General features: G+C 37.3%; 1 protein-coding gene across 1 annotated transcript; it reads left to right on the top strand.

The window, feature by feature from the left end:
* The first annotated feature begins 1,430 nt into the window (after nucleotides 1-1,430).
* Nucleotides 1,431-5,294, top strand: LOC126370374 (lipase member H-like). The gene is made up of 5 exons (XM_050015212.1): nucleotides 1,431-1,588; nucleotides 2,282-2,433; nucleotides 3,035-3,286; nucleotides 3,700-3,885; nucleotides 5,269-5,294. The coding sequence occupies exons 1-5, from the start codon at nucleotides 1,431-1,433 to the stop codon at nucleotides 5,292-5,294; spliced, it is 774 nt and encodes a 257-aa protein (XP_049871169.1).
* The last annotated feature ends 15,786 nt before the right edge of the window (nucleotides 5,295-21,080 follow it).

Raw genomic sequence — 21,080 nt, 5'->3', positions numbered from 1 at the left:
ATAATATTGTACTTAAAATCCGGAAGAATTCAAAATATACTAGCCGAATAAATGTAGGCATATGCCGCATAGTGTAGTATCTTTAAGCCTCTGTCCATATTCTATTTTGATCCTCTTGCAAGGGCCAGCATTAATAATCCCTGAGAAACCCTTAGCCTGAATAGAAAGTAGGCTCTAGTTGCCTTGACAACCGGCTTATAACTGGAATTTAATGGACTCTATTCATTGTACCGTATACCCATGGCAAACTGACTGGTATTATCTTTCCGGTACAAGGGCAAAATCCTTTTAAGTTTAGTGTTATTATTAGCTATTTCATGTTGTAGATATCATAATCCCTAAGTCGACGTCTTCAAGATTATCAGGATAAACAGCTGAACGCATTCGGACTGTAGTCCTGCAAAGAAATAAAAAAATATTACTCTTCTCTTCTTCTCTCGTGTGGGTTCTCTGTGGGTTGTGCACAACGACTGATCTCATCAACCCTGGTCCGGTTCACATAATAAATACCGATTCCAGTTCGGTAAATACATTTAAATAAAAAACATTAGTAAACAGAAAAATGATAAATACTTTAGCCTAAATATACAATAATGTAATATACACTCATCATCCCCCTAGCATTATCCCGGTTTATCACAGGGTCCGCTTACCTAACTTGAAGATTTGACAGGTCCGGTTTTTTACGAAAGCGACTGCCTGTCTGACCTTTCAACCCACGAAGGGAAAACTAGCCCAATACATGTTAGGTCACATACTTCCGAATATGCATTTCTCGGGAATGTAGGTTTCCTCACGATGTTTTCCTTCACCGCTGATCACGTGATAATCATTTATGATCCCAACATGAATACGAAAAAAAAATTCGACAATCATTGGTTTAGGCCTGTGCTGGATTCAAACCTGCGACCTGAAAGTGAGCAAGCGTTCTACCAACTGGGCTGTCACGGCTCTATCCTTATTCGATATTTGTATTTGGTGTATATTATAATTATTATTTATCATATCAAAAGCTTGCCTATATTTTATATAATATACACTATAACTATACACACACTATCACCGCACTATCACTTGATGAAACTGACGGACACTATCGAATACCTGTAGGACTTGTATGAGTGACGTGGTACGATAGCAGCGTATTGTTTTCTTTCTCACAGGCGGTTTCTAGCCAGGAATTTCTGCACTAAATATCAACACAAACACACAGATCAGAATGTTGTAGATAAATTAGTACGTTCTGTGCCTTTAACAGCTACAATTTCAGAAGAATGTAAACAAACACTCAAACAAAAAACTACATGATGTATCAACGCTTCAGTTGTGTTTCAACTATCGTGTGTATGTGATACTTGATCTTTAAGAAGTAATGAAATGCGTATTTTTTGTAAAACTAAAGTAAAAGTACCATAAATGTAATAGCTAAAATGTTCTTATCAATAATAGCTTTGCTAGTGTTACCTGATATTGCAACGTCCACAGAAGATTACTCTTTGGTTACCACCGCATCATATGAAACTAATTTAGTAAAAAACGAAGCGTGTGAAGCTGATTATCAGAATATTAAATTCTACCTCTTTACCAGGTTTGTACAAAACTATACTTTTATGCTAAACTGAGAGTGAAGATAAGACAATGAAGAAGGAAAAGAAGAATGTTGTTAAAAGAAATTGTTTAACAAAGGCTGGCACGTTGTCGGTCTACTAATCGATTACTTTCTCTTCTCATCATCGTTAATTTAAGAGCCACAATCTTGGCCGTATAATATTCTCCATTCTTGCCTATCAATGGCCAATTAATTATTTGACGTTCTCTTCTACATGATGGATTCTCTAAGTACGTGGGCGGTTGACTGGTGATCTATCGCAGGGAAAACAGTTTATAATTCTCTGAACTTCGATGTTAGGAGTGCTATAGATTTATGAATTAATTCAAATATCTTTATTTTCAGACTATTGTCCACAGACGTTAGTAACATAGTACTTAATCCTAGTGTTAGTAGACAAATATTTATTTATTAAAAGAAAGTCACAAATTAGAGCCGCCTAGCGGGAGGAGGAATGTGGGCGTGTAGCCGCAACCATCGCGCCTTCAGTGGCGACTCCCAGCGGTCCCACCCACACACCCAGGATGCTGTTGGAGCTGTCTTCCAAGCGACGCATCATTGAGGCGTTTCCTTACTATTGCAAAGAAATAATGCATCTGCGTCTCATTAATGAACGCCTATGTAATACTATGTATGTATGAAATATTTATACTTAATAAAATTATGTTCCAGAAAAAATACCGATGCACATCAAGAATTGAAAATTAACGATACCTCACTCCTTTGGAAATCGAATTTTAATTTCAAGCAAGAAATAAAAGTTATCATACACGGCTGGATTAGTAATAATGACACAATTTTAGCTATAAACAGTCTAAAAGATGGTATGTATATTATGGCCAATGTTTCATGGGTCTCATCATTAATACCACCACAAAAACCACAACCACATCTACCGTAAAAAACTATACAAACGTGATGCAATGTTGCCATCATTAAATTATTTGGTAAGTATGTGGTCCCATACGCATATTTACCAAATCATACCGGGAGTCACCCAGATCACTTCTCTTAACAGCTTCATTATACACTTTGCTCTATCTGTATTGATTAAGATTGGAGAAATGGGAAGCGCTCAAAACTATCACCCGTTTTAGGTGTCCGGATAACAGCTTCTGTGGTCCAGTGATTGAGCGTTATGCTCACGATCCGGAGGCCCCGGGTTCGTAGCCCGGTGGGGACATATCACAAAAGTCAGTTTGTGATCCCTTGTTTGGTTAGGACATTACAGGCTGATCACCTGTTTGTCCGAAAGATTATCCGTGCTTCGGAAGGCACGTGAAGCCGTTGGTCCCGGTTACTACTTACTGATGTATGTAATCGTTACAGAAGCCATGTCTGAATCATCCCCCTCAGTATTCGTTACGATGTCACTAACACCCTGTATCTTGAAGTACTGTTTGTTGTTGTAATTTCCATTTTCAGCGTATGCTAAAACTACTGGGTTTAATGTTATAATCGTCGACTGGAGCAAACTTGCCAAGGACACATATAAAGTTGCAAAAACATACGCTGATGCAGTCGTGTGGATGATAACTGAATTTATTAAATTTTTAATAGCAAATGGAATTTCTCCTACTAAGATGCATCTCATAGGGCACAGTATTGGAGCTCATATCGCTGGTAATGTTGGACAAAATGTAAAAGAAATGAACAGAGTAGTCGATGCTATTACAGGTAAGCGCTCTTATACACGAGCAGCACTTCGACCGCATTAGTTGAGTTTTGACGAGTCGCTAGCGGCTGTCGACTAATATACCAAGGATGGCCGTTATTTTTGAATCGCTAGCGTTCAACTGGCGTGCGAAAACATATACCTGTCTCATCTTGCAAATAACAAGTTCTGATGTGCTACGTGAAATGGGTATATATTTTCGAACGTGACTTGAAGGCAAGCGTTTCAAAAATAAGGTCCCTGCTCGTGCGCAAGATCTCAAAATAGATAAGTATGTAATTTTCTTTTAAATTTCCTCCTCAAATCTTAACAATTTAATTTTAGTCGGATAGCAGTAAGTGATAATAACTTAGTAGCCGTTTATATGTACATAATCGAGATCTAACATGTATTTCATGTGAATGATTGATTTTAGGGTTAGATCCAGCATTACCTCTTTACAAATTCAGTCTGGAAAACCAGCGTCTTGATTCAAGTGATGCCCGCTATGTCGAAGTTATTCATTCCTCAACGAATTCCTGGGGTTATCGAGTTCCTTTAGGTCATGTCGACTTCTATCCCAACGGAGGAAGAATACAACCAGGTTGTGATGACCAAAGAGGTATTTCCCTTTTTTAAAAAAATATAGTTTTAAAATGATAAGAATGCCCATTTAATTTCACACGACAAAAATTGGGTAGCAAAAAATTTCATGAATAATTAAAAAAGGTGTTCCTGTAATTAAAAATCCAGGGTTCACAAAATACCCCACACTATTGGATGTTTAGCATAGGTAACTTCCGCGTAAAAAGTATAGAGTGGACTACAATCTATGAACTTAGTCTAAGGGATAACATTGGCTTTGCCTCTTTATCTAACTACCTGTATCCACTGCTAGGTAAAGGCCTCCTCTCTTTCACGCTATTGCCTCTCGTACTGTAATAAGGTTCTGAATCCTGAACTCATTGTAATTAGTGTTTAGAAGAGCTTATTTTTAACATAACATTAAGCTCCCGACTGTAATAATATATAAATAAAATCCCCATTGGGTTGCCAGAGGTACATCCATCGCAAGACCTACGCCTCACCGAGCTTTATCGTATAAAAACACACTGTTGTTGTTATGTTTGTAATTTCTGTGTGTGTGTGTGTTTATTATATAAAAAGGTCGGACAGATATCATAGTTTTAAGGACATGTGTAATTTCACTTTTTTAAGGTTTATGCGCACATCATCGTTCCATATTGTATTACTCGGACTCCATCACGGACGAAGGAGCGGCGTACACTTCAATATATTGGGAAAGTTACGAAAGGATTGAATATGACAACAAAAGGAGAATAAACATGAGCGGATTGAAGCTAAATTATACGTAAGTCTTCTTCTATCATGTGGATTGTAAGATGGAGTACCAACCTCATCAATCCTGGTATGAGGGTTACTATTGAGCCCCCAAAGGCTCCTGACATGGCTCATGTAACGACTACTTACTTACATCAGTAAGTAGTAAACCGGGACCAACGCTTTAACGTGCCTTCCAAAGCACGGATCATCTTACTTTCGGACAATCAGGTGATTAGCATGTAATGTCCTAAACAAACTAGGAATCATAAAGTAATTTTTGTGATACGTTCCCACTGGGAATCGAACCCGGGACCTCGGGATCATGAGCCCAACGCTCAAGCACTGGACCACGGAGGTCGTTGTTATCGTAAGTGAAAAATTGTTCTTATGATGGTAGTTGAGTCAATGAAGCGTGTCACTTCTTATTTCGCGGGGATTTTTTATAAGTACTTTTTTATTTTTCTGCCTTTAAGATAACATGACATAATCTCAAGGTTGCATCTCAATTAGTGTATTAAGAAGTACATCCATCACAAGATGAACTATAAGTCCTAATATGGTCAAATTCATTATCTTATGTGTGTTCAATCTTTTAATTTTCAACAGTAATTCTACATTCAGACACACTTATTCTTATATTAAAACATTTGATTATTTTCAGAGCAAGGGGACAGTACTATTTATTAACCCGTTCATTTCAACCGTATGCACTTGGTGATCCAACTAATTGGGACAGCAGTATAAAGGAATCTTTAAAAATTAACGATGATTTGTAAATTATAATTACCTAAATATATAGACAAAAGTGGTTTCATTTCAACACCAGCGTTTTTTTATAATAAAGTATATCGTGGCTGTTTTACTAGCTGACGTACCTATCTGTAATTTTTTGCTAAAGTGATTTATGTCTTATTTCAGAATTAAGATTTCAGATACGTTAATTCGCGACATCAGCGACAATATGATCACCTGTAGCATAGTTAATAATAATTAACTACTTAAGCCGGTGTGGCTGTCCAAAGGCAAAACACAGGTACATTTACCAAAATTTACAAGATACTTAATCGAAAAATATGTTTTTGCTGTGTTCTCTATAACAAAATAGAAAAAAAAGTTGAAAAGTAATAGTTGTAAGGTTTAACTTCACTTTAAGCACACAATTTGGTAAACCTTTTTGAACCATGTTATTTTAAATGCTGACTTATTGCACAACAAGCCGAATTTAAAGTCTCTTTCGAATGAGCATAATATAATTGAAAAGCGATGTCGCTTTTGAGTTTTGATATTCGAGCCTTTATTGAGCCATTGAATTTTAATGAGCCCAATGATCTTCATGATTTCATAATTGGCTCGTGGAACTCAATATCAATTAAAACACATAATAACGGGTTCTTACCGCGTTTAAATGGAGATATGAGACTCCCGACACTGTTGCAAGATCCACTGGATCGAGTTTAACAATCCACAAATATTATCGACAGAACGTCATTACATCCCCAGACTCGTAAAAGAGGCTATTGAAATCAGAAAACATAAAAATTTCAACAGGGAAGACGGGTTCAAATTATCGACCATGTGGAATCCAGTAGTAGGTGTTGTAAAAAGCTTGAAACGGCCTAATGTGGTGAAAAAACGTGAGGACACAGTGAGTGCGGTTTGTCGTAGTGAGTTTGGTGTGAGTTCAGATGGTTCCGAACATTCCGATATCAAAAACAAACAAAACAAACAAGCGGCAAAGAAAGAGGGTAGACAGATATGTCTGCCCGTAGAAAATTATGGATCTACCTACTCCACTCCAATCTCATCAGTCATCCCGTGATCATGGCACTTGCAACAGTGTCGAAATATCGGGAGTCTCATATCCCCATTTAAACGCGGTAAGAACCCGTTATTATGTGTTTTAATTATGATAATAACCGCGTAAACTTAAAATCAATATCAATTATAGATAATTTTAATACATACTTAAAAGTTTATAATGATGATGATACATTTAGGTAATGCTAAATAAAAGCCCGCAAAATTACTCACACGAGGAAATTCATCTCTTAAGCAGAAACCCATGTAAAGTCAAAGCTTTCGAATATTTATATTTAAAAGCTAATTAATTTCGAATCAAAGACTTCGTATTTCATACATAAAGGTGCAGTAAAAGAGTAGAGGTAATAAAATGAACTGGAAAGTAATAAACTTTGTACTCAAGCGCAGATGTTGCATAGTTATTAGGCGTTTGATTAATGCCCTCTTTCAGGGCTAGCTAAATGAACGTTTACCTTTGGAGTGGAGGGTTTGATGTGGGCACTAGCGACTCTGGGGTCGGGCATAATAATTTTAGATGGATTTTACAAATGATTGAGCACCCTGTCATGTACACAACTACTTATTAAGGAATATAACAGCCTCCGTTTTCTGGTGGCATAGAATAAAGAATAATAGTACAAATAGAATATTAATAAGTATAACAGAAACTCTACAGGGCTGGTTTTCCCTTCGCAGGTTCGAAGGGCAGATAGACAGTGGATTTGGACCTGTCAAATCTTCAAGTTAGATAAGCGGACCCTGTCAAAACGGGATAACGCTAAGCAGATATATAGAATGATAACTCTCCGCCCCGAAACAATTTGTATCGGGCGCCAAGCCAGATTCACTTCACCCCCTCTGGGTCTTACACACAGGTCTTACTTTAGTCAAAACGGTCGTAAACCGCTAAGAAGAAAAAGAGAGAGCGCGCGGTCTGTCTATTCAGTAAGTCAGCACAAGGTAAATTCGATTTTTCTACGAAATGCCCGAGGTGTGCTCGGTTTCCGATTCAGTTCGATTCGCAGGTTTTGAGTTTGATTCCTAGCAAGGACACACTTCACAAACAATTTTGTGTCACTATCCACTCACTCACTGTTCTTTGATTAGAACATTTTAGGCTGAATCATTTGATTATTCGGAAGTACGAGTACATACACGTTTAGTTGCCACTGGCGCCCGGTTACAATTTATTGAAGTACTTATTAAATTATAATAGTCGTTAAATGAGCCTTGACAAGGGTCTCTCGCGGTTGAATAGTAACCATGACACCAGGGTGTTGGCGTGGTGTGGCGTCATTGACGCAGAACTCGCGTTAGGAACATAGGAAGAAGAAATGAAACAGAATCAAAATCATTCTAAACTGGATTGGAAGCGAATACCTGACATTCGCATACAATGATATTGTTTATGAATAAATTATGAATTATGAATAAAAAAGATAGAACTCTGATAAAAGGTTCATTGAAGGATTACGAATTTTAAACTGGTTTCAAGTTACTCTTATTGTGGATAAGGGACTGAGGGCGGGAATTTATGTAAATACGTATGTAACCAGAATGTTTTTCATCAAAAATGTTTTTTTTTTGACAACTCCATATCGAAAGATAAAAGTCGATTAGTATTATTGACAAACTTGGAAAGGTATTAGCCACAAAAAGTAATCAGTCAAAATGGTAATTTATCTTAGCAAATTTCATAAAATGTTTTCTACTTCCGACCTTTATCCGTCAACTTCCGTAACTTATATATTGAGCAAAATTGATGTTTATTTAGTAGCTAGTTTATTGAAAAAAAAAAGATATAAAAAGACATCGTGTTCAAATCCAATCAAAATCTTTATTTGTGAATACAGGGTCAGGGGGTTTACATCTTTATTTGTGTTGTTTTGTTTGTCTTCTTTTACCTGTTTGTGTACAATACTTACAAAATAATCAGTTTTATGTGTAAAGGTTTGCTCTCGGACAAAAACAATTCGTTTATTTCTGAAAATACAAACAAACTTCCTAGTAAGTAATCAGTATACTTTATGTCAATCACAACAATTTAATTAATCTTAAGTTAATAATAGACCAAAAAAAAAAACAATTTGAATAATATCGATAGGGTTATCCCATTTTCACGCACTCCGCTTACCGCGATTGACAAGTCCGGTTTTTTACAGAAGCGACTGTCTGTCTGACCTTCCAACCTGCTTAGGAAATCAGCCCAATAGAGTTACCGTTGTATTTGTAGTATTATTCTATATTATTTGCCACCAGGTCACTAAGGCTGTTATATACCTTAATAGTTGTGTATATGACAGTGTGAACAATGTAAATAATATACTTATTGAAAAATACTTATCTAAAACAAGACGATCCGCGTGTCTAGCAGTGGGCAAACGGTAGAAATCCCCCAGATATCTCGCTGCATTATTCGGCACATGGCTTAGTAAAAAACAAAACGGTTTATTTTTTTGTAAAAAGTACGTACGCCTATTACTATTTGAGATTACTCACGTAAGCATTGGCTATTTGACAGTTGTAACAATTAAATATGAAAATATGTCTGATATGGTAGTTTGTCAAATCCAATAGTTTTATTTTTATTAAGAACATTTGTTTTTACAACATAATAATGCGTTTTATTATCTGTGTATTATCAGACCCGATTCAACTTCGTGTGACGTCACTTGTCTCAAAATAAACAAAAGCTATCCGTCAGTCTACTTACTGTTTGACAGTTTCTTTGTTTATTGAAATGTGACGTCATTGGGCAAAATGTCTCGTGACCACCGTGTCACGTGAAATTGCGAAATTTGCAATTCATGAAGAATTTATTTTTTTCTATTATGTAACGCGTTGGTTATTTTTAATATACTTATCTGAAAATTGTGAAGTAGCCAATTAATCACATATTTTTTAGGCTAGTTTCCAACTAGTCAAATCAGTCACTTTTTTCTGAACGTAAAGACACGAAATTACTATTGGATTACTTTTTACCTGTATTGAGATATTTATTGGCAAAAATCATACCTATCCAAATATGATATTTCAAGAAGGCGCTTACGAGGTTTTCATTATTGACTAGCAATTATTGTTTCTGCTAAATAGCATAGTTTCCTGTGAAACAAGCCACAGTATCCGTGTAATATGCGTCAGTATGTATAAGCTTATTATAATTAATTTCCGGAAAACACTCAATAATCCATTTATGCGAGCGAAAATTTTGAGTAGGAATTTAGAATTTGTTACTAAATTAACACCTCGTGTGTTGTTCTGACTGTTAGCGAATAGCGATTTTCAATAGACTTAAGACAGTCATGAATCAAGGATTGCATACCTATATATTAATTTATGCCGATACTGATAACCGTTTGAATGATTCATAATTAATAATCATCAGTAGGTAATGATTTTACCTACGTAATGTTGCACGCCCGATTGGGTTAAATTGTACCTAAGAACTGTATTTTTTTTCTTTTTTATACGTAATATACCTATGGCATCTTTTTTTGTACAGTAAAATTGCAATAAATCTCTTTTGATTTTCATTCTCACTTTTGATAATTAATGTAATTTTTTTTATATCGGATTTGTATCCAAGATAACATAAGTTCACGACTAAGTCCCCCCAAGTATATAGACAGAGGTGTATCCATCGCAAGATGAACTAAGTATCCATTCTTCACCGAGCTTTCTGTTACACTAACATGATAGGTGGTGAGCCGTATGTCGAGCAATTGTATTTGTTAAAACTATACTTAAGTTAAATTAATAAAACTCATTAGTGCAACTCCAGTACCGGGATTCGAATCGGCGCTCCCCGTTTGAGAAGCAAGCCTGTAAATCACAGGACCACCGTGACGCTAAATAGAGAGATAAAATCACCATCATTGCATTGACTGGTCTACGACTATTATGTTGGAGTTAGCATTAAAATAAAAACATATATTTGTGTTGTCTATCTATTACAACACACACATATATGACTTTCTGGAATCTAAATTATGGAAGTAATTGATCGATTTTTTTTGTCGTTAGACGTTTTAATCGCTTTCGCGCTGGCAGTCAGTAGGGTGCTTTATAGGTAATACACCGAAACATTTATGATGTTATGTTAATTATTTGCTACTTTGTACTGTTTATTTATGGAAGCGAAGTTTTCAGTCTTAAATACCTAGTAGGTATATACAAGGAGTAGGCACTCGCACAATATTCATATTAATTTGGACGAATATACGGACAAGGTATAATAAAGATTAAGTAAGTTTAATAATCGATCTGCAATATACTAGAGACATGTAGTTGTAGTTGAGTCGCAAGTCGCATCGACTAGACAGTCGATGTAGAGTAGACATTTACGTTTTATGCAGCCATCAAAAGTCATCATCATCTCTCTAGTGTTATTCCATTTTCGCAGGGTCCGCTTACCTAACCTAAAAATATGACAGGACCAATTATTTAAAGAAGAAACATCCTGTCTGACTTCTAACCCTTGCCGCGAAGGGAAAAACAGCCCAATATAGGTTATGGTACATGTGTCCAAAACGTACGCACGTAAAACAGAAGTATTTTGAAAAATGCTTTGAGGGTATTTCTTTTTGTTTTTATAATACTTACCCCTGCATAGGTAAACTCACTAAAATAGAAATCTTAAAAAATGTGACTTAGTCGGGCAGCTGCAGCTGCTATCAAGCCGAGCGTGTTAACTATTACACCACCGGGTCCTCTTCCTGTCTATGTGAACTTTTCGATCTATGACGTCATCAAGCCAACACCGGCGCCATCTACATGAAATATTGAATACTAATATTTCTTAGACCGATAAGTTGAGCGCGAAATAATGCAGGTCTATGGCTTTTAGAAAATCCTCTTCTACCGAAATCCTCTTCTGGATTTAATGACGTGGCTGCAAGATTACTTGGAGCTCTGCCCGTTAGGGATTACGTGAGCGAGTCTAGGTATAGTACGTATGTACAGCATACCCTAGTTAGGAATCAATGTCGCACGTCTTCCTCCACTAATAGCTACCTTTGGGGTAGTTGGGGATATCGAAGGTAATTTCCTGCGAACGTGGACTGAAGTCAATCATGCCTGAACCCTAATGCGTGGTACATTTCTCCTTGCCAAGGTTCTGTATAGCAACAGAAAATAAGCTCACGAATATATTCCCAATTAGACTGGTCACAGCGTACAACCATTGGTAGAGGTACACGGGGGTTAAAGTTCGAATTAATTCAGCTAAAAAGCAATATTGCTTTTTAGTTGTTATGTGACATTTTAACACACCTGGTGCTGTATCGCTGCATCTGACACGAACTACCTAAATGGACGACATAATTTGTCATCAATCGGGCCTTTATGTCCATGTTGGGACTTGACAAGAGTGACTGCACTTAACACTGAGTACTGCAGATCATAACTCATCTAATTGCTTATAGCTCTGCCCTTCTGTGATACCCATATTGTGAACATTGAGTCTATGTATTTAAGGATGTTTTTGAACAACAAATAAAACTGAGTTATGACCGCATTAAATAAGGATCTTTGCCTAAAACTATACGTACGAGAAAATTACTGACTAGTGTTACCTATCAATAGACCATTTTCGATAGACTGTCGATAAATGAAAATAAAACCAACAGTATCGATAGTTAGTCACTATTAACATAACAAAGCATATATACTTAATTGCAAAAACAGGAAAATACAAAACAAAAAGAAATAGAATGAGTACAACAGGCGACCATATAGCATATTATGCATATTAGGTTAGTGTTAGGATAGGTAACACTAGTCAGTAATTTTCTCGTACGTATAGTATATAAGAGTATTCATAGTGTCTATAGGTCTATTGATAGTATGTATATCATTTTTAATTGATAGTTTGGCAACGATATTACTGACCCGAGTATCGTTATAACCGTTACACGTGTTTTCAGTGTCCCCTAATTAATCAAAGAACCCCATAAATTCAAGAATGAAAACGATGCGTAGGTGCCCAAACATTATTCGAATAATGGAGGTAGACCCTGTCCTTTACCAATATTGTCAAGTGATTACGTACAATTTCAATACATTAGGCTTATCTCTTGCTTTGTATAATTGCCGTCTATTGAAAATTATGACCCTGGCTCAAAATATTTCAGCTTTGTATTCTATAGAATAAATTAATTGTCAGCTAGAAAGGATCAAAGGGGACAGTCAACAAAATAAAATAATGAAATGTCGAGGTGACGTTTGAAATTAATCATTAAGGCTAAAATATCAGAATACAATGCGGATGATCCATCATCAGTAGCCGAAGTTGATAGCCCTTCGGTTCAGTATCCAGATTTGGGTTGACTATCCGGTCCTGGGTTTGATTTCGTGAGGATATGTCAAACAAAAGATTACCCCTAATTAGGTATGGATATATTTTACTTGACATCAGCTTGATTATTTTCTGAAAAAGCGATCCCGTGCTTCGGAAACCCATTGGCCCTGGCTACTACTTTGAAATACACTGCGTTACATGAGCCATGTCAGGGGTCTTCGTTGCCTTAATAGTAACTCGCGCCGGATCGAGAAGGTCACTCGTCGTCGCACTTACTCGTACAGCCACATGAAAGAGGAGTAGCTACCGAAAGAGATACTCGACCACTGTACTGTAGTAATAATTTGTAGCTAATACTAGTGAGAACATTTTAGATGCTACAATATCTGCCATTCGAAACCCTTTGTCTGGTTCTGACTAAAATAAAAAATAAAAATGTTTATTTAGACTACTATTGACACTTGACAAATTTCAAGCGGTGTCGCTCAGAATTCAAGTCAAAGACTAGAATTTGACTTTCAATGGATTTTTACGAATTAGTGTAAATTTAATAAATTAAAGGTTTAAAGAGACACTTTAACCCTAAAACGACGATTAATATTTTGAGTGACCTCTTAAATGAAAGCCCTGAAAGAATAATTTATAACAAAATATAACATTTTAAAGTTGTGTTTGCTTCTAAAGAAACCTGAGGGTCATAAAAGTGATAGTACCATTAAGGGCAATATCTCACTACGCCACGATGGTGGCGCAACGGTAGTTATCGTACAAATATTGGTAAGTATGGAGTTGTAATAACACATAACACTACCAGTCTGCATAGTACGAAAAATACATATCAGAAAAAATACTGCGGGCTTAAAAAGGCCACATTGAAGAAATTCATCTAAAAGGCAATACTGTAATGTGACAAAGTCAATAAATGTTTAAAAATTTACAAATTAATCTAGCTATTTAAAAGTACTCAAATGGTCTCATTCTTATCGTGGGGTTGTGAGGTGGAATACCAAACTCATCAACCCTGGTGTCAGGATTATTACTAAGCGCCAAAGGCCCCTGACATAGTTCTTGTAACGACTATATAATATACATCAGTAAGTATTAACCGGGACCAATCGCTTAACGTGTCTTCCGAAGCACGGATCGTCTTACTTTCCGACAATCAGGTGAACAGCTTGTAATGTCCTAACCAAACTAGGGATCACAAAGTGATTTTTGTGCTATGTCCCCACCTGGATTCGAAGCCGGGGCCTCCGGATCGTGAGCCCAACGTTCAACCACTGGACCACGGAGGCCGTTACTCAAGTGGTACCTGACCATCGTACTGAAATGAACTCAAGACACACACAACATAGACACCTTCAAACTGTCAAAAATTCATAATATTATGAATCGTAATATGAATTGAAATATGAAAATCCATAAGTGGCCATTTTAGAATTTGCAATTCAATTCATAATAGGAACATATTAATAATTCATCAAAAGTGACTTTTTTGGCCCTCCAGGTATGGTTTATCCGAAATTGAAACTTAGTGAACCAATAATCTTATACCTAGAATGTTGCTACTATCGAGGATACAAAGACAAATATTCCCAAAATGGTTGTCTCTTAGGATTAATACGTCATGAAAGCAGGTGCAAACTAACTGTTAGTAAGTATAATGTTATGTTAGGTATGTAGTCAGTTCCTATATTTATTTGTCTATTACATATAGTGTTTCAGTTCCCGTAGCGGTAGATTGTAGTCAAACCCTAGCCTATTTACAAGGAAAATCTTTCAAACTGGCTCGTTTTGTTGAAGACTTCCACCATCCCACATCCAAGTCTAGTAAGCGGTTGTTTCCTGGTACCTAGTGGTTGCCTGAAATAAATTGTTCTAGAGCAATAAGGCCGCCCAATTATACTGTATCTATGTGTAATGTTTGAAATTAAGTTCAGTGCAATAAAGAGTATTTGATTTGATTTAAGTATATTATATTTTTTCAAAATCAGTTACCACCTTACAACTAAAAATAAACCGGGGATGAACGTGGGCTTTGACAGCCAAGCAAAGTTCAGTCGAATTGTATGATAATTGGATTCAATTTTGCTTGGCTGTCAATTACTTAAACCCACGTTCATCCCTGATTTATTTTTTAGTTGTAAGATGGATAGGGTTTTTGAAAAATGAAAATTGCAGCGCACCTCTTCAATTTACATTGACCGCGAACACTATAAATTGGTAGCTACTACAAACAGGACTTGCAGAGATAAAGACAGAGACATGCATAGTATAACGGGCTGCAATATAAGGCGTGGCAAACCCATTTCATTTTCTTTGCAAATCTAATAATCTTCATAATACTTGACCCGTTCTGTTTTCCTTATCCTTAACATTTACTATAAGTACAATTATAATGTCATTTAATAATGGAATAAAATTCATTTACTGTCTGACATAGAATCCCAAAACGTTGAACCCTTCAAATGAAATTTTGTCTTCACTATTGTTCCCACAACAAGAACCTTATAGATTAACACCCGTATTCCGAAGATGTTCACTCGACTCTTTCTCCAGTCGACTCAGCCTCAGCATAGCATTTTGGTATTTTATATTGACCGTTGCAGAGGCGAAGATGGGAGCCATCGGTACGGCAACGCAGAACGGAAGGGGCAAGTCACAGGGATTGTAACCTGGAACCTGACATAGGGCAGCAGTAACTGTAGGTACTATTGAGAGGCGGAGGACAGGAGTCCTAGTATGGCTTTGTAATAGACTACTCTGGGCGCCATCCCGCTTGCGTCAGACAGAGTAGTGCGAGGCGAAAGGCAAGAGGGAAACCACTGCCCTATTTTCCCCTAAAAAAGTAGCATGGAGAGTATTTAGGAAAATGCTACACCGACAAGAGCGTGGCTCTTAAATTGATGATGATGATATTGACAGTTACGTCGTCGACTTGAGGGCTTCACGCGGTGGAGTCGAGCATCTTATACAAGAAAATAACATGAAAATAACGTCGGACTAAATTGGAGTTAAGGTTGAGGTGCCGTCTCAGAAGACGAATTTTGAGCTGAGTTTGGGGAAGATCTCGAAGTCGTCTCAAATGAGGACGCAGTCAAGGAAGGTTGGAGTTAACATCTTAGAATACTGATGTAAGATCATGTGGTTGCAGCTTTTTTTTGTCGTTACTTATTGTAGATTTGCCGCAGATGGCATTAACTACTTGGCTCGACAAATGGGGAGCGCTGAAGGCTCTCGCCCGGTACAACGTTTAAGACTACAGGCCTGAGGGTGCCCAGTTGGGCGCGAACCTCGGCTCAGGGCGTCGTCTGAGAGGAAAAAAAATTGAAAGAATTAATCGACTCTAGTGGGTCGATAGCGATAAGCGCTGATTAAGGGAAGTCGTCGACCACGCCGGTGGGGTCGGTATCGGGGTTGCGGTTGCAGCGCAATCATTGTGTCCTAGTGAGATATTTAATGGCCTCTATAGGTATAGGTTGCATGTTTGCTACTCCGTTACACCATCAGCGGGAAATTGTTCTGGATTCGTTTGCCGGTAACAAAAAGTGAGGTACCCTTTATACAAGTGATGTCCCAGTACGATACGGCCCATAAAGTATGTTATACTTTTATGGTCATCCATCCATACATTTATTCCGAGTTAAAGCCAACTTCTATTGCAAACTCATTGCCCTCCGTGACCTCCGTGGTCTAGTGGTTGAGCGTTGGGCTCACGATCCGGAGGTTCCGGGTTCGATTCCCGGTGGGGACGTATCACAAAAATTACTTTGTAGTCCCTAGTTTGGTTAGGACATTACTAGCTGATCACCAGGTTGTCTGAAAGTAAGACGATCCGTGCTTCGGAAAGCACGTTAAGCCGTTGGTCCCGGTTACTACTTACGGATGCTTGTAGTCGTTACATGAGCCATGTCAGGGGCCTTTGGCGGTTCAATAGTAACCTTGACAAAGGGTTGATGAGGTTAGTAATCCACCTCACAACCCACACGATAGTCCGTAATAGCCCTATTTGGAGTATGCGTCACTTACATCGTAGTATCACGGGTTTGAATCCCGGCTCAGGGTCTAAACTACTGAATTCTACTTTATAGGTTTCCAAACTTTATAGCTTTCCAGAATAGGCTCGTCCCCTATTACATGGGACATAAAACACAGCTGGCGAGGAGTGGGTGTATAAACCTCTGCCTACCCCTTCGGGGATACAGGCGTGATACAACTTTATGTTTTTTTTATTTTGTCAAAACACTTTTACAAATTATTTATTTACACAGTATAAGACGCTTATCTAAAAGCCGGAATAAGGCTTATACGAGAAGCGAATTAATGTCTATTACAAACCGTATGTAACATTGATGTAACGTGAGGTTTGACATATTAGACCTACTAGACCATAGATGTTTGTTGTTGTTTAAATTCGCCTTATATAAGGCAGGCAAAGATCCGAGGACCATACAGCCTTGACTTTAGTAATTTAATATTCGAAATTCACTATCAAAATAGGCCTAAGCCTTGTCTTGCATATCAAGTTGTCCGTTGTCCAAAGATTAGCATCTGTCACATCTGCAACGATGAATACAAATGTATGGAAATCTATTTACTGTGCCACAGACTTAGCATTGATGTAATATGAGACAGTACTGAATAATTTTCAGGAATGTCTAGTAAACTAAATTAAGTTATGCGTAATACCTATGCTACTTCGGAAGGCGCGTTAAACCATTATCCCGGTTACAAAAAATAAAAAAAACACGGAATACCAAAATAGTAAAATATTATTTTCACCATGAATGTAAATTCCTGTATGTATTTGTTCCTTTTTTTGTTATTTATTTTGACACTAACGACATGCCCGTGCTTCACTCAGTTCCGGTTTGATATTTTTTCCAATTGAATCACTAAAATCGTCAGAATTCATATGGAAGGGTTAGAGTGTAATTTCTGCTGCCGCGGAATTAGATGGCGTGAAAGTAGTTTTACTTTTAGTTTCCATTTGACCTTTTTTTGACGTAAATCTCATAATATGTTGGTAAGCGACGTTGCAGCCGAAGGATGGACAAACAAAGGATACACTCACCTCACTCTAAGCCTTGAAATCTACAAAAAAAAAATGGCATCTTAGAAACAAAGACTGTTGCAGAATTTTCATATTTATCTCTGTACCGCCTTTTTCATTGCTCCATAGATAGCGCGTGTAGAACGGTGGTTGCCCCAATCGCCTTCCGTTCCGCAGCACACCTACCAATTTCTCAATTGGTGATTACTCCACCGATAAGAACGCAGCTCTTAAACAAAGAGAGACCGGCTTCTTAGCAGTAATGAGTATCTCATTCAACATTTAGGCTTCAAGGGATATTCAAATAGCACAAACGCGTATTTTGCTTATTCTTATTCGTATATTTATGTCCTGTGTATATGTCATTGTGCAATAAAGTATTATTGATTGATTGAGTGATTGACAATACCCAATCTTCTTCTATCGTGTGGATTATGTGATGTGAATGACTCGTCAATACTCAAGGCCTACCCAATAATTTTCTATTATACTTACAAAACCTATCCGGTAAAGGCGCGAAATTCACCCGATATCAAACAAAATTGGTTATCCCTAGAAAGCTATTCAGTTTTAAGGCAGGTTCATGATTTGATGTAAGAAATATGAAGTATGAAAAGCAAAGGGTTGTTCGTGACTGAAATCCGTACGTTGTAATATTCAGTAAGGGTAGAATCTGACATTTGGTTCCGCTATCTTTTCATGACAAAAATGGAAAGTTCTGAAACGATGTCTAGATAACTTTGCAAAGCTTACTTACAAGTTTGATTCCCGGTTGGAACAATATTTTCTTTTACATGATTTGGATCTGCAGTTGAATGTAGGTACCTACGCGTTTGATTAGTTATGGGAAATTCGTTGGAATTCAGAAAGTCAAGTATTAATTTTCGATATCTCTGGCTGTTATCCATGAAATGAGAACGTTACAAACGAATTATATTTTATTTTTTGGGTGATCGTAGCCTGGAAAGTCTTTCATTGACAAGTTATAATAATTCTATGCAAAATCTGCGACAGTAGCGCCGCAGCCGCAGGAATTATTTCGTGATGCGGATTATATTTTAAACCTACTTTATCTTTTAGTCTTCGTTTTTTAATAACGCTGCCTCCCTAGTTTAGCGGTTAGAGCGCTAGTTTCACAACCTGGAGGTCCGCGTTCGATTCCTGATGGGGATATCGTCGAAATCACTTTGCGAGACTGTCCTTTGTTTGGTAAGGACATTGCAGGCTTGAATCACTTGATTGTCCAAAAAAGTAACATAATTCCATGTTTCGAAAGGCACGTTAAGACGTTGGTCCTGGCTATTAGCCGTAAACCACATCTACCCGCATTGGAGCAGCGTGGTGGAGTATGCTCAATACCCCTTCCGGTCGGTTGAGGGGAGGCCTGTGCCCAGCAGTTAGACAGTTATTAGCTATGTGGTTAGTACGTTATGTAACGTATATTTAGTACATTTCTATCTACGTTCCTTTCACAAGATTAAAATGTTTTAATAGAGTGATTTGAATGTCTTTGCTTGTCTTTAATTACTCGTAAACACATTAAGAAAATAGTCAGTTCGGTGCCAGTATTGTAGCCTAATTGCATGAAACTAAAAGTAGGGCGATCTATAAATTCTTTCTTGTCATGTCAAAGGCGTAAAAGCGTCTTGGAATTAGATTTTCCACTGCAGTGATGCAGTGTGATGTTTTGAATTAGTGATATCGAATAGGACTACTAGATAAGTTGGCTGGACTCAAACTCAATCAATTAAGGATATTCTGGTATCAATACATTGACAAGTGGAATATGTCTGGGTAAAGAAACTATAAGAAAAGATTTAATAACAGAGTCAAAAAGATTCAATAATCAATTATTTTACAAATTTAAATTGTCAGCACTATTAAAAAGAAAATGAATAAACACTGCAAGTATTATATTAGTATATATGCATATTATTTTTCTCTTTGATATACGCTCTGAAAGTATATTATCCAAATAATTTCAACAACAAACTCCAGTTTTGTAATGAAATAAACTTGGCTCATATTTGACTATATTACCTAGGAGACGTTCAAAGGCAACTCAACTCATATTTCCTTACAATTACTGCCGTACTTTCTTGGCATAGAACCAGTGAAGGCTGTGTGCAAGGAACATGTAAGTTCTAATAAAGTCTACGATAATAGGTACTTGTGTGCTTTAACAGCTGAAGTACATAAGTATAAAATTTTGATTAATACGACTCATTTTATCGCATTCTTTTAAATAGTTATTCTCGTTTAACATAATTAAAAGGAAAAATGTTTATTTGGATACAATTTAATTGTTTGTTATATGTACAGTATAACAAATAAACTTACTTTAGGTCGCAGGTTCGAATCCAGCACAGGCCTAAACCAATGATTGTCGAATTTGTTTTCGAATTCATGTTTGGATCATACTTGATTATCACGTGCTCAACGGTGATGGAAAACATCGTGAGTAAACTTACATTCCGGAGAAATGCATTTTCGAAGATATGTGACTTAACCTGTATTGGGCTGGTTTTCCCTTCGCGGAAAGACAGACAGGCAGTCTCCAAAAGCCGGACCTGTCAAATCTTCAGGTTAGGTAAGCGGACCCTGTGAAAAACGGGGTAATGCTAGGGAGATGATGAGGTTAGTTGGTACTATGAGCACGCATAGAAAAGCGCGCGAGGAGAACGGACCATTCATGCTGCGGACAATTTTCTGCTGCTGACTTGCGTACTTATACTTTTACCGAGAATACTTTCGGCAACAACTTCATGTCAAATAATATTACTAACAACATGAGTATAAGTATGTTTTAGTTAAGGGTCTTTTTGTAATTATTTCTTTTTATTGTGGTGCAATAAAGTGTATTTTCTATTGTATTGTAAGTTAGGAATGAACAAAAGACTTCTGCGCCACCTATGTCAATCTATGAGTTATAATGAGTTTATCAGTGAAAATAACATTGGTTGAATCGTTGGGGTTTACAGGTTATCTTAACGGTCTTACTTAGAGGTAAACGGCCTCCGTGGTCCAGTGGTTGAGCGTTGGGGTCACGATGCGGATGCCCCGGGTTCGAATCCCAGTGGGGATATATCACAAAAATCACTTTGTGATCCCAAATTTGATTAGGAAATTACATGTTGATCACCTGATTCTACGTAAGTAAGATGATCTGTGCATCGAAAGCCACGTTAACAGTTGGTCTCGGTTACTACTATGTAAGTAAGTAGTCGTTACATGATCCATGTCAGGGGCCTTTGACGGCTCAATACCCTGATACCAGGATTGGTGAGGTTGGTAATTCACCTCACAACCTACACAAGAGAAG

The sequence above is a fragment of the Pectinophora gossypiella genome, chromosome 10 (genome assembly GCF_024362695.1).
Source record: "Pectinophora gossypiella chromosome 10, ilPecGoss1.1, whole genome shotgun sequence".
Classification (NCBI taxonomy): Eukaryota; Metazoa; Arthropoda; class Insecta; order Lepidoptera; family Gelechiidae; genus Pectinophora; species Pectinophora gossypiella.
Note: the sequence above shows the minus strand (reverse complement) of the source record. Positions and strands in the feature narration are given on the sequence as shown.

What these genes read in the sequence shown, in the direction of transcription:
- LOC126370374 (XM_050015212.1), top strand. Translation starts at nt 1,431, where the DNA reads ATGTTCTTATCAATAATAGCTTTGCTAGTGTTACCTGATATTGCAACG. An exon ending in AAATTCTACCTCTTTACCAG is followed by an intron (nt 1,589 to 2,281) that starts GTTTGTACAAAA and finishes ATTATGTTCCAG; the next exon opens with AAAAAATACCGATGCACATC. An exon ending in AGGTTGTGATGACCAAAGAG is followed by an intron (nt 3,886 to 5,268) that starts GTATTTCCCTTT and finishes GATTATTTTCAG; the next exon opens with AGCAAGGGGACAGTACTATT.